Below are 15,990 nucleotides of genomic sequence, written 5' to 3' on the forward strand. Positions count from 1 at the left end.
ATTACTCTATTATTAATTGTATTATTTACATTTGCATTGCATCTGTAATCACAAATTCACAATTCACAAATGTGAATCACAATGCAATTATTTCCGACTTGACTTTTCAAGTATGGGAAGGATGCAGTCATATAACTATAAATCCTCACCATTCAGGTGATAATCACATGACCCAGGTGGGACTTGAACCCACAATCCCCAGCTCCGGAGGCTGATGCCTTATCCATTAGGCCACTGGGCCACTATAATGCTAAAATTTTTATTTCTGAATATATTTCCTAGTTGGATGTCGATTGATTGATGTATTGCTGTATGCACAGCATACATGTACGCTTTTACTATCTGTGTAACCGCTAAGATATTTGTTTCGTAATGTGAAGCATTCATGTTTGTAAAATTGCCATCCAGATACCTTTTTTTCTGGATGAAAGCTCAACAGGAAATGCCATCAGTGTAACTGACTCAAGCTGACTTCCCAGTTGAAGCTTTTTTAGGAGAGAGAGGAACCCAAACATGGTCAATGAATGTCCCAGCCCACACACTGTGTGGGAATTGTGAGGCAATTAACAAAATATACTGTAGCACAAAAAGGGAATGATTTAGACCACAAAGCACTGCTGGGTCAAGCTGTTAATCAGTCTGCAAGCAGGGTTTTCTCAATCAATACCACATTTTTCAGTGCTCTCATGTCCCACAATACCAAGGGAATCTCTTTTAACTTTATATATGTTGTTACTGTTGTTTTTTTAATGAATGAAATACCTTTATTCTTACTAAAAAACAATATTCTTGCTCATCAAATGTCAGAGATTTTACACACCATGTGTAATGAAGCAGGAGGTAGGGAGGTACCACATGCTGTGACTTGACTGTTGATCCTCTGTGCCTCCATTCACAGAAACACAGATGACACAGGCAAGATGAAGCCATTCAATCAGGTGCTAATGAGACCATGAAGAGAGGGAAATTCAATCACAAATCAGAGACGGAAAGAACATATAACTATGTATTATGGGTACCTCACTAGACTTTTTTATGCCTTACTATACTGTGAGGTCTTTTTGACGTTTTTATGCCTTATTATACAATGACTTTTTTATGCCTTACTCTACTATGATGTTTTTATGACGTTTTTATGTCTTACTACATTATGACTTTTCTATGTCATACTATACTATAACGTTTTTATGCCTAACTATACTATAGTTCATTTGTGGGGCGGCAGGGTGGTGCAGTGGTTAGAACTGTCGCCTCTCATGTTTTTATGTATTAGTATATTATGGCTTTTTTATGCCTTACTATACTATGACGTTTTTTATGCATATACTAGTATACTATACTTTGACATATTTTCCCTATATGAAGAGTGATGTAGAGAGATAGATAGATAGAGTATGTATCTATCTATCTATCTATCTATCTATCTATCTATCTATCTATCTATCTATCTATCTATCTATCTATCTATCTATCTATCTATTTACATATGTGTCAATTATAAGAAGAGTTTTTAGATTTATCCCTGATTTCTCCCTAAAATACATTCATAACACCAACAGAGCCATATGAATTGTTCCTGAATGTATTTTCAGCAGAGCACCAAACCTCACACACCTACCTGTTACTGGACACCTGGAAACAACAAATCACAAATTTCATTTTCGAATAAGAACTAGCTGTCATAAATCATATCTGCTTTATTATTTACCTGTGTTTCCACATTGCTGTGTGATTACAAATCCTCGGGTAGTTATCTTCTCATTATAGCAGCCATAGTCTGCATCATACAATCTGATCTCAGTCGGTGACAAATTATGCCTGCCCAAATCTGTGGAGGAGAACCAAAGTGCTGCTGCAGGGTGAAACTCTACACACCCACATGGACACACATGCAGTCGCATCACACGCTACATAAGAAAATTATATCCTTCTAATAAATTGTGTAGTTATATTTGAGAGTATCGTACATGGAAAATGTTTATTTCAACTGGATCTTGATGGTTCACAGCTTAACCTCTTATTGATCTATTGATTAACTGACTTATTAATGCATTGTTTTAGCTCTACATCTCTCAAAGAATTTATTTATTTGGTTTTCTATTCATGAAAATGTCAGAATGAACAAGCATGTATCCTTCAATAATTCACTAAAAACCACTATCTAAGCTGAAAATAATGTATTTATACCCAAAACCCCTTGCTGTGTGTCACACTCATCTTAGTGTTGCATTTTGAATACCATTGTCATGTAACTTGACCTTTACAGTCATTGTTTTAGGCCTGAGGGCGACTTTACACCTGAATACATTTAACTGGGTGAAGCTCTCCTCAACATAAACTCTCACTTGTGACTCATTGCTTTCACCTCTCAGCACATGTAGTGGTGACATGTACTCAACACAAAATTCAACACGTACATACATATATTATGTATCATATATATTTAAAGCTCTCACTCACTGATACCATTGTTTATTCCGTCACTGTTCCAGCTGCAGCACTAAGCTCTAATGTTGTATTTCAGTATGATATGACAGATTGTTTCTTAAATGTCTTAAATGTATCGCATCAATTGTAAAAGTGAAAGTAGATGCAGCCAAAAAATTAAAAAGACTTTCTTTCAAATTAAAAAGACAGTTACAAAAGCTTAGTTTCCGGTGACAAGAGGTTTTTGCAGTTGCTGATTTGGTCCTGCTCGGTCCCTTGTAAAGAAGCTGATTGATGAAAGACTCATCAAAAACCACCCACCACAGTCACTGTCTGACAGACCTACTCGAGATGGTGGGTCTCCCCATGTGCACTAATTTAAACTTGTCCGCATGTCATCCACTTCCTGATGGATTGCTCTGCTACGTGACAGACATCAGGAAAACTCCAAAACCAGACCTCCTTTGTCAAAGGGATGAGGGGGTTTAAAGAGTGGGAGGAGGAGAAGAAGCGAGGGGGGTGATGCATCCTGTAGTCTGGGATCACTGTGTGTGACTGACGTTCTTGATTCATCATTCAACAACCTCACGGGCAGCATGGATATATAAGCTGGAGCACACCTGCTCAACAATAACGACTTCAGACCTCCGCCAACTGACCTCAGCCTGTTACCAAAGTGCAGGGTAAGAGGTTGCTGTTTGGAGATTACATTATGTATTTATATATATTTACAGCCTGACAATTCACTCTATTCAATGCAAGATAATAAGGATACCTTAGGTTATGTGTTTAGACAATTATCTTATGATCTTTACATGCTCCAGGTGGATTTGTGGTAACTACTCTGACAATTAAAACTGTGTGACTGCATCACTAAATAGGGTGAATAATTATAATATGATATTGATAGATTGATATAATGAGCTATGATGACAAATTTGAGTTTCTAATGGTCATCACAGTGTGTTTTTCAAACCCAAGTAAATTCAGTATATATCATAATATTCCTGTGGTGCTTAGTAATGAGGTTTAGGTGACTAAATCTGATTTTTTTTCTTTTCTTCTTCTCATACCAATAATGTTCAACCATGTTCCTATCTTAAAGTACAGTTTTTATGGTATTCAAAATTGAATTTATAATAATCTTACCTGATTTAGAGATATTTTTGATCTTTAACTACATCAGTTTCAGCTTTCTTCAGGCTTTCTTGTCTTGTGTTCTGTAACAGTGAGTGACGTTGTTACTCACCAGCGTCCGTCCCTCTGTCCTCTTCAGTTCCTTGAGTGACTCCACAGCATGCTGCCTGGGAGAGTGGCTGATGTCCGGCACTGCGTCCTGATGAGCCGCTGGCTGCTTGCTGCTCTGGCGCTGCTCCTCCTCCTCTCCTCCAGCTTCAGCAGTGCTCACAGCACCACGGTGGAGCACGACTTCCACATTGTACACAATGTCGACAACAGAAGTAAGACTTGGCTTTGTTTAATATATTATTTTTTGTTATTTGCTGGATTTTCTCAGGCTTGGTTAGCGAGGGAAATTCCCTTGTGAGGGAAATGTGACAAGCCTCTAAGTGTGAAGATATGAAGAGGACAGAAAGAAAACAGTTCATATTTTATTACTTTTCCTAAGTTTTTATGGTCTGTTTCTGACTCTAAGTGGTGAGTTTACAGTGACCTTCTACTACTTTCTCATATGTATGGCTTCCCATCAATATTCCTATTATTTACATGCGGAATAATATCCTTCTTTACAAAGTGTTTACTATTAAACTTTATGATGTTGTCAGTGAGTTACAAAACCTCTCTTTAACTAATGGGAGCATTTACAGAATCTTAATATTATTAGACTGTATTTAGCTAAAAATGAGGGCATAGCAGTGTCTGGTAATTTGTGGTACACTTTTACCAATAATGTATCTTATTATCTAATCTGCAATGTATCATATTTTGTCACAATTCACAAAAATGGTAGTGTTATTGAGGTGTTGATTGTCATTATTAAATTGCTAATGTAACTGTTACTGTATTTAAATCTATATATTCACATAATTTGAATGTCTGCATTGCTTACACATAGTATGAAGAGTGAATGTTTTGTTGGTATATTATTTCCTATATACTTTATAATTCTGCTGTATTACACAGTATATAATTCTTTTATATATACCAAAGAAATTGTAGAACGAATAGGACAATCATGTTCTAGTACCTAGGATCTAGTAGCACGATCTCTCCTATTCTGATTTAAATGAATAAATTGAAGATTAAATATTGAAAACCGATAACTAATTTCTCCATATACTTTTTTCTTGGAGCATTAAACCAGCTGGGAAAATAATATTTACATCTATATAATTTTTAAAAAGACAACCTGAAAAGTCAAAGTTGAGATTTTAAAAATTGCTTTATGTTTGACTTTATGGATTAGAATATCTCTCAAATTTCATGTCAAAATGATCATTATTATTAGTATTTTGTGTTTTAAGACTATAAAATGTACCCATCATAAAATCATTGGTTGTGGCAGTAATTTTGGTCTTTTCATCACTTATTGAGATGATTTTTGAGTACGCACCAACACTTTTTCAAACATGAATTCTGTCCCCAAACTGAGCAGTTGATATTGAACATATGCTATGATACATTGATGATGATGTACTTGTGTGCGGTCCAGGTCCAGAGATAGACCCCTTCTGGTACGTGGGGCGCGGGGTCAGACCCATCGGGCGCTTTGGGAAAAGACACAGCAGCGTGGAGGCTCTGGGCAGCGGGGGGATGCAGCCTGTGGTCAGGACGCTGGAGCTGCTCCTCAGCAGCCTGAGGAATAAGGAGAACCTCGGGAAAGTGCTGAATGGGGAAGACAGAGATTGGTTACCGTGACAGCGAGCCCTCGTCCTCCCATCCACAAACGCCGAGTTGTCTTTATTTTTTATCTTGATTAAGGTTATTTACTCTTTTCCTCTAAACTGTATTTCTCTCTGGTGTCTGTTCTTAGGCCTTGGTTGAAAGTATCCTTGATGTAATCCTTCTCCAAATGTATCTGTACATAAAAATGTATTCTATATTGATTAATAAATAAGGATGTTGTGATTACATGTGTTGATACCCCCTTCCTGTATCTGCAGGTGCGCAACAGAGATTTTCTTTCAAAAGAGGAAGCTTTACATTTGAAATTTTATTCATTTCATTATACATTTTTTCTCAGAGTACTGTGGCACATAGAGAATCTGTATTTTTTGCACGTTAATATTTTCCCCAACATGTCATATGGATCGCAACAAACAATTGCACATAAAAGTGGATGGCCCGCCTGTGGAGCTGTGCACAGTGAACCTCTTCATAGTCATTCACACTGGATTTAAACAGGAACAAAAGTCATATTGTTTTTAGCTGTGTGGATCTCATTATTTCTGATTATCTGGGACACAGTTACGGTAGAAAATTAGATTTCCTGCGCGAATCCAGTCATAACAATTATACACAGTCTCTTGCACACAACACTGAAAGATTGGTCAACTATGATTGGGCAATACACACATTATTCTATATCATATCCATCTTTTCACACATATACATATATTAACAAATTCTGTGGTGAGATAATATTTTTTTTTTTACATTAGAAAAATACAGGACACCGATGATTGGACCCTTGTGGCTGTGCTTCTCATGGGAAATTTTTACATCAATTTGATAAAACCAGAAACATGCTTTTTATACATCAACACTTCTGGAGAACAAGATTGACAAAAGTACAGGATCAGTGTGCAAAACCAGAGATGTGAAAGGCTGGGATGAAAAGGTCACTAATAGAAGGGGCAGAGCATTCATACAGAAGATCATCACACCTTTTAGTTCAAGCAGTCCAGCAGGAAAGCCAACCCTGCTCTTAAGCTGTAGCCAAAGCAAAAACTTTGACAACTATGTGCATGGCTAACTGATATTCAAACTGATGTAAGTGGTCACAGAGTAAAAGTAAAAGAACCCAAAAAATGAAAGGCAGTATTCTCAAATCTAGCATTTAAGAACTACAAACACAGTATGAATCGTACCAGCCGCTCCTAAAATGCCTGTTGTCACTCGTGTTTTTGTAGCATTTACCATCGTCATTACTTGCAGAATATCAAATGGTAAATGCAGACATACACTGAAAGCACTTTGAGTCATCACATATGATAGGACTGACTGAGGAGGGCTCCTTTGAGGAGGGAATAAAGCCTTTAATTTGCAATAGTACTTATCTCAGTGGTATTGCATAAAAACGTTCATTAAATACAAAAATAAATTGCTTGTAACAAAATCATGGTTTCATGGCATTTGTTTATAAAGCTCATCAGACTTCATTTTGTAAAAATCTTTACAAGATTTTCTGAATGCAACACAAAAAGTTCAGACATGACCCAGCAAAGGGAGAACATGAAGATACCTTTTTGTTCAAACAAAAGGCCACAATGTTTTAAAGTAAACAAAGAAAATGACAGAGAGGAAGAAAATAACTTTGCGTTGAAGAATACTGCATTGAGAAAAGAATTTAAAAAAAAAAAGTATCAAAAATGAGAATGCTTTCTCAGAACTGTAAATCTACAGACATATCAATAGCAGAATATGAGTTTTTTTTTTTTAAATCCTGAAATCATCTTTCAAGTCCATTGATTGTACAATGATAAATTGTACAATGCTCTCTTGCTAAAAATGAAAACACCTTGTTCATTAAAGAAAAAGTGGGAAAGAGAGGCCGGGACGATGCTTTCTGAGGAGGCCTGGGGGAGAACTGGCAGCGTTCAGTGGTCCTCACCTAACTCTCTAGAACAGAGAGAACATTGCTGGAAAAATATTATAAAATATTTTAAGACCCCACACCTGGAAAAATATAAGAACACAAATTTGGCTTGTTGGAGACAATGTGGATCAATGGATGCAAATCATTTTCAGTTATTTTGGGACTGCACTACAATGAGCTTATTCACAGAACATTAAGTACAGTATTCATCACTCAAATACTTCTGAACTTGGGGACACTTTATCTGGGTCATGTTTTGTTTTAAACAGAGGACAGATATAGATATATTGATTACTAGAAAGCGGTTAAACCAAGTATCACCCACATTAGAAATGTTTAAACTGGAAAAAGTTGACACTCCAATCCAAAAGTATTTAGAGAATAGAATTTATAACCACAATGCGAGCAGCCTTTGTTTGATTCCACTAATATCTTGTATTCTATTTTTTTCCTCCTCATTATGGGAATGGAAATAAATTAAGCTCCCATGGTTCTAATGCATTTCTAACAGAGGGGGAAGGAACATATCTAAGAAAGTAAAATTGAAAACTTTGATGATGGAGAGAGGAAAAAGGGCCACGTATTTATTAGCTGTTTATTTGCGGGTATGTGGGTGGGTGCAGATATGCAGTATATATTAACACCTATATAAGGACAAGTGTATAAAGAGGTAGATAAACTCTTTTTGGAGGTGAAGTGGAGGTGAATGGAAATGTACCTGAAGTCTGAATTATGGCCCACAATTTCTACTCTGTCTTGAGTTGCTTCTTTTCATACATATGCATACATATAAAAAATGGAAAAGGGCTTCCTGTAAAAATACTGCAGTTGTTTGTATATTCTTTGATGTTGTCCTTTCCAAATAAAAATAAAGTTAAGAAAAAAAAACTCTTTCAAACCAGACCTGAATGTCAGACCTATGCAGGTTTATGTTGAGCCCAATATGGGTTTGACACTCAGACTTCAAACCTTATTTTAACTAATTTCACTATAAAAGCCAACAGCTTCCACATTAAGGCTTTAGCATACGTATATCTACTGATCAGGTCTTACCAATATTTCCTTTTCTAAATGAATGGGAGAGCGCTGACTGGGGAAAAAAAAATCCTCATTACATTTGGCATTTATTTAAGAAATAGTATGGCATTTTGGAAAATACATTAATTTGCTTTCTTGCTGAGAGTTATATGAGAAGACCAACACCACTCTCATGTCTGTCCACTAAAACATCAGACAGACACAGTTAGTGGCTAGCTGGTGAAAATAGAGGAGCATTTAGCAGCTAAAGAGCCAGATACTTCCCTCAAGAGTTTTTAGAGACTAAAAACAGGGCTAAAAGTAAAGTGTATGTTGGACTTACATTCACTGGGTGGCAAAATCCAAATGACAGCCATCACTATAGTAATCCATAACTGTAATATGTATAAATGAGCAACAACTTAATATGTGATCAGTGATGTGTTCGTTGATTCAGCTGCTTTTTAAAAAAAAAGATTTAAAAAATCACTTATTGCCACTTACAGAGATGGAGGTAGGCTTTTTGTGAGCTAGGCTAACTGTTTTAACTGTTTCCCCGTTTTTCATTGTTATGCTAAGCTTAACTAACCATCAGATAGCTATAATGTAGTTTCTTTATATTTAGTGTGCAATCCAGTGGTCTGTCTCATTTAACTCTCAGTGAGAAAGTGAATAAGGACATTATATAAATGTTGCATTATTCTTTTAACTGGTTTGTTTTAGGCTGTCCACCATGATTGACATATTTCTCAACTGTGCTTTATTTTCATTTATTATGGTTTAGTATTTTTACCGGCAGGAAAGGACAAAAACGATTTGACCCTGATACTTTCTTCAATTAAACACTATTTTCTGGTAAGTGCATTAAAATGGTTAAGATGTCAAAGGTTTTACAATCATCCCTAAAATGATAGCTTTGTGTGTGTGTGTGTGTGTGAGTGTGTGTGTGTGAACTGACAATCATCCAAAAAAGCTCTGAAGGGGAGGGGCTTACAGTATGATAAAATTCCTCATGACATATCATTTGGTGAGAAAGAAGATGCAGTATAAAACACGGCTCAGCCTCTTTTAGGGACACTGAATCACAGAAAGTTTCACATGATTTTTCCACATCTTCATTGTACATTAAACCACAATACTCTTGCAAACAGATAGAAAAAGGAAATGAGAGTTTTTTCTTTGTCTGTACAGGTATTCTTTTGGAGTTGGGTCATGAGGAGTGTTTGCAGATTTTAAGGCAGAGACACCAGCTGTTGAGTCATCCGTGCTTGACGCATTATGTGAGGGGAAAATGGAGGATAAAGTGGAAATAGGGAAAGAGCCAGTGCTTGGTGGGTCACACAGGGCAGGTGTTGGTCCCTGCTCGGCTTGGAGCTGAAGGCGGACGCTGGGTCAAGGCACTGGATGAGAACGGCCCCCGTCCCTGGGGTTCTGAAGTGGCCCTGAGGGACTCGTTGTGCTGCCTGACTGTCACTATGGCCGAAACACTTTCACCTGCTGCTCTGGCTCCAACTTTTCTGAAATGCAAGATAGCCCAGCATTAAGAAAAAGCAGCATTTTAAAAAGAAATCTCCTGCAAAAAAGCTTGGGTTGTCCAGAAAAAGAGAAACTATCAGTCACATATGATCCAGAGGAACACAGCTGACTTATAACTAAAATGTCAGGACAATCTTCCTGGCCATGAATTTAGAGCATGCTATATGACGGACTGATAAAAAGGGCACTCTCAGCTGAAATCAATGATATGATTACATGTCTTGGTCACTGATTTTGCCCCATTGTCCGGCATGCTGGCTTTGTAGCTGTGAAGCCGCTGAAAAAGACACCCTGAATCAGAGCTTATTGTGTGGATGCTGGTGAAGAAAAAAATAAGACAAAAAGAAAATAAAAAAAGCCCCAACAGAAAAAGGCTTTCACTGACATGAAAAGGAACCGACTTCTTGTTGTGTGATAAAACAGCCTTATCCTCCTGTGCTGTGCGTGATTCCATTTGGCTGCGTTACATCTAATGGAGCTTTTCAGTTCCTTAGTCCCTTTCTAGCAGATGTATTCACTTTTGCATCCATTCAGCGGCCGATCTCTTCTTTTAGGACAAAGCGCAAAATGTGTGACGTGAACTAAAGGTGAATAAAAGTGTCCCCACGTCTCTGTCTCACTGTCCATCTCTAGCTGTTTCTCTTTCATGCACACACTCACACACTTAGAGAGCGGGTACAAGCCTGTTAAGCAGTGTTTGTGGTTAGGAGAGTATGGATCGATGCGGTGCACTGTATAACTCACTTTACTTTTGCTTAACCTGATGACTGGTAAGTATTAAGTAGTAGGTGGGTAGAATATCACAGCAGTACACACCTTCCACATCTTGGATCCTTACATCAACTACTGCGGAGTGAAATAGATGATTGTGTTTTCCCCAGTAATAACAATTGAAAAGTAATTATTGTATTTGGTGTGAATTTAGACATCAACCCCTTAATTTTGCTTCAATGCTGATAACTCTAATTACGCTAATCCAATTTGAGCAAATACTTTTATTTTGGTTTAAATTTAATAATCAGTGACAAGACACATAATAAACTATTCTTTTATTATAAACACTAAATTACAGTCTCATTTCACATCAATTTATTTCAATAAATATTTAGATTTGGGGGCAGATTTGTCAAATTGAAAATGATACTTATCCTTACTGTTTATTACATTTTATATATTTCTGCTTACACATTTTTTTTATTTTGTGTGTGTACTTTATGGTTTTTCTGAACAGAGCAAAATAAACTTGTTGGGTACCTTTCAGTGGAGGTGCTGGAAGCTTTCTCCGTTGATGGCGTGATGAGTCCAGAGTCTCAGGCTGTAATCAGAGAATTTTGTGTTATACACTTAAAGCACATTTTTAAAAAAAAATTGCAAATCATCCTGATTACATAGCTATATATGCTTCTATATGTACTCATTTTTCTTGATTTTATATATATATACAAATTGGTATTAAGTGTACTGTATGCATGGCGGTGTGTGACAGTGGTTAGGAAACTTGAAGGGCAGCGGGATACCTTGGCCTTTGGCTTGTACTTGGAGAAGCGATTGCAGACAGTCACATTCAACCCAGCTGTTTTCAGAGATGATATCCTGGCCTCAATGTTTGATATCTTCAAAAAAGAAAAAGATTTAATTCAACAAAGATAGACCAATACAACATGATTCATGCAATACTTCTTGTAATCTTTATTTAGTTTTAGCCAGGAGATAGCGTGTAAAGATGCCATAAAATCCCAGAATCTGAGCTGGAAGAACATTGCCCCCATATTTTGGGGCGCAAAGCCAACTTAATATCAAAGCAGTTGCATACAAGGTCGAGAAGTGTGTTCTCCTTCAGTACCTGTAATTCAGACTGCTGGACCTGAGCGGCTGCAGTGGCCACCTGGTCTTCCAGGAAGGCCAGCTCTGTGTCTGTGGTACCACTGCTAATACTGCGGGCACACTGCTCTAGGTCTCCCAGTGCCCCCTCAAGGCCGTAGACAGCACCGGCAGCAAGGTACACCTGCATGGAGAACATGACCTGGACTTTTAGTTCCCATTAAGATTGATTCACCAAGTCCTTTTTCTATTGAGCAGAAATCCGTAGAGATGTTAAAATATTGGACTTACATTCTCCTCCATCTTGGTCAGCCTCTGGTCCAGCCTGCGGTTCTCCGAGCTGCTGGAGATGGGAGAAGCGCTCATGGACTCAGACGGGGTGTAGCTCTCACCTCCGGCCTCACCAATCAGCTCCTCTGTAGCATTCAAAACCTTCAGCACCTCTGTAGTGATGCTGCAGAGAGAGGCCGCCGAGTACTTCTGCTTCATTTAAAAACACACACATACACACACGCAGTAGAACTATCATTAGTCTACATGGTACATCCTGAGAACAGAGAAACCTTTTAAGAGACAAAGGCATTAATGTATGGGGAAACATTTGGGAGGCATGTGCATAAAATCTATAAACACCACATTAACGACAAAACAAGGGTTTAATGTAGTGTAATGACATGAAATAATAATGAGGAAGGGGATGTAACAAAATACATTTATGCAATGATAATTTTGGGATATTATAAAAATGATTAGAGTAGGAACAAACATTTGAAACTGAAGAGGAGCAAATAAACTTAATGTACCTTTACCGCTTAAAACATTTTGTGTTTTTTTTTTTTAACCCTGTGTTAACCCCGTGTGCTCAAGCTGCAAAGTTGTGTAAAAGAACATTGTGCAGGTGACACACACACACACACACACACACACATACACACACACACACACACACATTATTGTCACACTTTTTCTGACGTCTAATCAAGTGTTTCGTGAACACGCACATCTGCACATGCTTGACCTGGAAGACAAATCGGACGGTGCAAAAAATGCTGTAGTGAGGAAGGAGGAGGAGCGAGGGAAACAAAGAAGGGTTGAATCAGAGGAATGATTTATCTTTTGTTTTTCGGGCTTTGAACAGTTAAATGTCGCAATGGACAGAATTTTTCTTATTACTTTGCAGCCCATTTCAAAAAGCGATGTATGATGATCTCTAGAATAGGAATTATGGTGCTTATGCAGCTAAAGAATCAGGAATTCAATCAGCTATAAATTTTAAACAGTGATCAATTGCCCGTCCATTATAGGCAAAAGCAAAAAATATTTATAAGAACATGCTGATAAAAAATAATCAGTAAAAAATAAAGTCGTTAAATATCAGAGGTCAGTTAATTAATTTGAGAAAATGCCACTAGAAAAATGAAAAACCACGTGAGTCATTGTCATTGTCAATGTTTTGATTAACTAGAGCAGCTTGTTCATTCAAATCCAAGATAGTTTCCAAATTCAGGCTGTCTCTGACAAATAATAATTCAGTGATGGAAATGCCTTTTAAAGAAAGCTTCTGTTTTTTCTGAATAGATGAAAACACAGAGCAAGAAAAGGAGAGGGCAGTAAAGAGAGACAGATGTAAATCAATAATGAATGAATCACTGGCTAAAGCTTTAATCTTGGGATCGGACGCATATTGATCTCTCTCAGGCAGACAGACAGTGGGACAGTCTGTCTAAGCTGGTGACCAGAGAGGCAGGTAGGGATAAGTAAGAGATGAGGGGCATTGCTTTGGTAAAGACAAGATACAGAATTGGATGAGAAATGAAAAGGCTGAGGACCAAACCTCTTATCTTTTGTCTAATCACCATTCGGTGATCTTAAGAAGAGCCCGAGCAGCAGAGATGGACGTTCTGAGATATTGATTTATTGGGTTGGTCAATGCAGAAATGGATGTTTGGTGAGAGTCTGTTGTTCTCATCCACTCCAAAGAACCAGTCCGTCACCAAGCAGATCAAAATCAGATACATATATGTCTCAATGCTATGAATGTAAGATAAACTCAACAAAAAAATTCTATTGTGGTTCCATATTAAGACAGAAATATAATGTATTGTACTTTTGTCAGTGTCTATACAACACCGATATTAATCAAAATAGATATTTGTGCTATGAGACAGTAAAATATAGGCCATGTCTGAAATCACTTCCTTTGTCATTCAGCGATAATTTTTGCACCTTTCATGTAAAATGCAAGACCTTTAGGGGATTGTTTGCAGAAAGTAGTGTACATGCAATGTACTCTTTTTGCTTAACTGTGAGGAATTGGGGAACACTATATAGTGCATAAATCTGACACAATTATGACCTTAAAATAAATGGAAAAATATACCACAAGATAGGGAAGCTACGGGGATAGGGAGCCAGTGATAAATACAATTTGAACGTTTTGTGTCCAACAATCCTGCTGCCCTCAAAATGGATCATTCAGTGTTGTGTGTAATACCACTTAACAACTTAACTTTACGATTACAACAAAATACATGCTGCCCTGTGGCGTACATACAGCTGTTAATAGTGGAAGCGGCTGAGATGTAGGAGTCTTAGATGGATGCAAACTTCTCCTGCTTCTATGAGTTCTGCAGTCTCCAGGTCTGCTGTCTCTGGAGCTCGGTGGTAAGATACTCCTCCCTGTTTTGACAGAGACTCGTTCTCTTTAGTCTCCGTTTTCAGCCCGGTAGAAAACTCACTGACCTTCTCCTCTTGACAAGCAATATGCTGCTCAGCATCCTGAGGTTCAACACCTCATTTACACTGTCACAGTCCTTCACAGTCTGATAGATTCAGTGTAAAGGTCATTGTTGTCTTTTGTCTGCTCATTTCTCTCAGGACATTTTAACTGCTGCGCCTAAGTACAAGAGGTGTTAGCGTAGCTGCAGACTCATACCTATCTATACAAATGATACAGTGAATAAAAGCTTTAGAAAATCTCTGCTCACCATGTATGTATGTGTCAGTTCATGTACATACACACACACATACACACACACACACATATATATATGTATATACATATAATGTATGTAATGAAAAAATGTTTTCTTCAATTCACATCAAACTGAGGCATCTTGGCAAATTTAAAAAACCAGCAGAAATGGGTCCCACCACATGTGCCATTTGCATTGTAAAAGACAAGCATTACTCACAGCAGCTCTAATAATACGTCTGACTAATGACCAACATCACAACATCAACCCACACACATCAAATATAATAGTACAGGAGGTGAGCTCATAAGTTCATGCCCAAGTGTGTATGTTTGTGTGTGTGTGTGTGTGTGTGTGTGTGTGTGTGTGTGTTTCTTTGCTTGAGTTTTAGTGGGTTTAGACTTAGACTCATGAATTTAATGGATTAACTATGTGAAAATATCAACACTGCTTTTAACCCAAGGGAATATAGGTTTGACATCTAGTTGATGAAGTGAGGGCAGTGTCTGATTTTTTGGATATTTACACTGTCCTCTAATACCACAATACATACTAACAACATTCAGTATGCAGCCTACTACATATATACTATACGGGCTTGTGTCATTAGGATACTAGGAATCAATGTACTTCAACAATTTAAAAAGGAAATAATGCAATGTGCTCGCCAGCAGACATCAATCGAACTGCAACTTTGGGATGCCACTGCCAATTCACATTCACAAAGAAGAAAAGCAGAAGCCTTAGTATTTCCTTATTTCCTTTGTACATTGCATTGCTGGACAATAGTGTAGATTAGCAGCACATTCAGGAATGGTTAGACAGGTTAGTACGCATACTGACATTCTTCTTTCATAGGTTGAGTAGGTTAATACTAGTTACAGTTACTGTACATTCCCAAACCTGCTCAGATTTAGTATGTATTATAAAGCTGTGATATCGTTCATGTGTTAAAATGACATAAATAGAACAGAACTAGAATTAAAGCAGATGTTGATGTTGACTTTGGGAGTTTCTGTATTTTTCTTTTTTTAGGGATTTTTTTTTTTTTTTTTTAAATATTTTAAAGGGTGTCATTTTAATTTCTTTGAAATATGGATGTCTCTTTTCACTGTGTAGTAAATTTTAATTGTTTTTGTTGGAACTTGTTTTGGTTAAACTTAAACTAAAACTGAATTTACTTACTTTCATCTAGGATGCTCATGCTCTGTGCATTTTAGGAAGTATTTTAAATTTACTTTACCCATTTTAACTCAGCCTGCCTTTGTTTCTTACATTTCACAGAACGGAGCAACTACCAGCTAAGATGTTGTATTGGTTAAACCTGTAGATGAAGAAAGTGATAGCAACAGAGCAGAGGCAGTTTTTCCAGTCAGAAAGAGTAAAAAATTGCTTCTCACACAAAACACAATCGAGCCTGTGGCTCGGTTGCATTCT

The 15,990-nt window shown here is 37.4% G+C and overlaps 2 protein-coding genes and 1 non-coding gene across 5 annotated transcripts in view; 1 reads left to right on the forward strand and 2 right to left on the reverse strand.

The window, feature by feature from the left end:
• Positions 1–168: 168 nt before the first annotated feature.
• trnar-ccg (transfer RNA arginine (anticodon CCG)) lies at positions 169–241 on the reverse strand. Its single transcript has one exon. It is a non-coding gene; the product is annotated as a tRNA-Arg (tRNA).
• Positions 242–2,952: 2,711 nt separating this feature from the next.
• On the forward strand, positions 2,953–5,519 carry prlh2 (prolactin releasing hormone 2). Its single transcript, XM_056364755.1, has 3 exons — positions 2,953–3,110; positions 3,704–3,887; positions 5,099–5,519. The coding sequence occupies exons 2-3, from the start codon at positions 3,725–3,727 to the stop codon at positions 5,302–5,304; spliced, it is 369 nt and encodes a 122-aa protein (XP_056220730.1). The 5' UTR covers positions 2,953–3,110; positions 3,704–3,724; the 3' UTR covers positions 5,305–5,519.
• A 61-nt stretch (positions 5,520–5,580) lies between these two features.
• The window catches only part of myripb (myosin VIIA and Rab interacting protein b), a 129,546-nt gene continuing 119,136 nt past the window's right edge, over positions 5,581–15,990 (reverse strand). For 2 of the 3 annotated variants that reach the window (XM_056364655.1, XM_056364653.1), the window contains 5 exons: positions 11,870–12,058; positions 11,601–11,762; positions 11,275–11,370; positions 11,012–11,072; positions 5,581–9,738 (listed from right to left, as the gene is read on the reverse strand). In XM_056364655.1, the coding sequence (XP_056220630.1) occupies positions 9,695–9,738; positions 11,012–11,072; positions 11,275–11,370; positions 11,601–11,762; positions 11,870–12,058 (552 nt within the window). In that variant the 3' untranslated portion in view covers positions 5,581–9,694. Of the gene's footprint in view, positions 9,739–11,011; positions 11,073–11,274; positions 11,371–11,600; positions 11,763–11,869; positions 12,062–15,990 lie in introns of all 3 variants that reach the window. The other variant, XM_056364654.1, reaches the window with a different exon arrangement.

This window comes from Seriola aureovittata, chromosome 20, assembly GCF_021018895.1.
Source record: "Seriola aureovittata isolate HTS-2021-v1 ecotype China chromosome 20, ASM2101889v1, whole genome shotgun sequence".
Taxonomy (NCBI): domain Eukaryota; kingdom Metazoa; phylum Chordata; class Actinopteri; order Carangiformes; family Carangidae; genus Seriola; species Seriola aureovittata.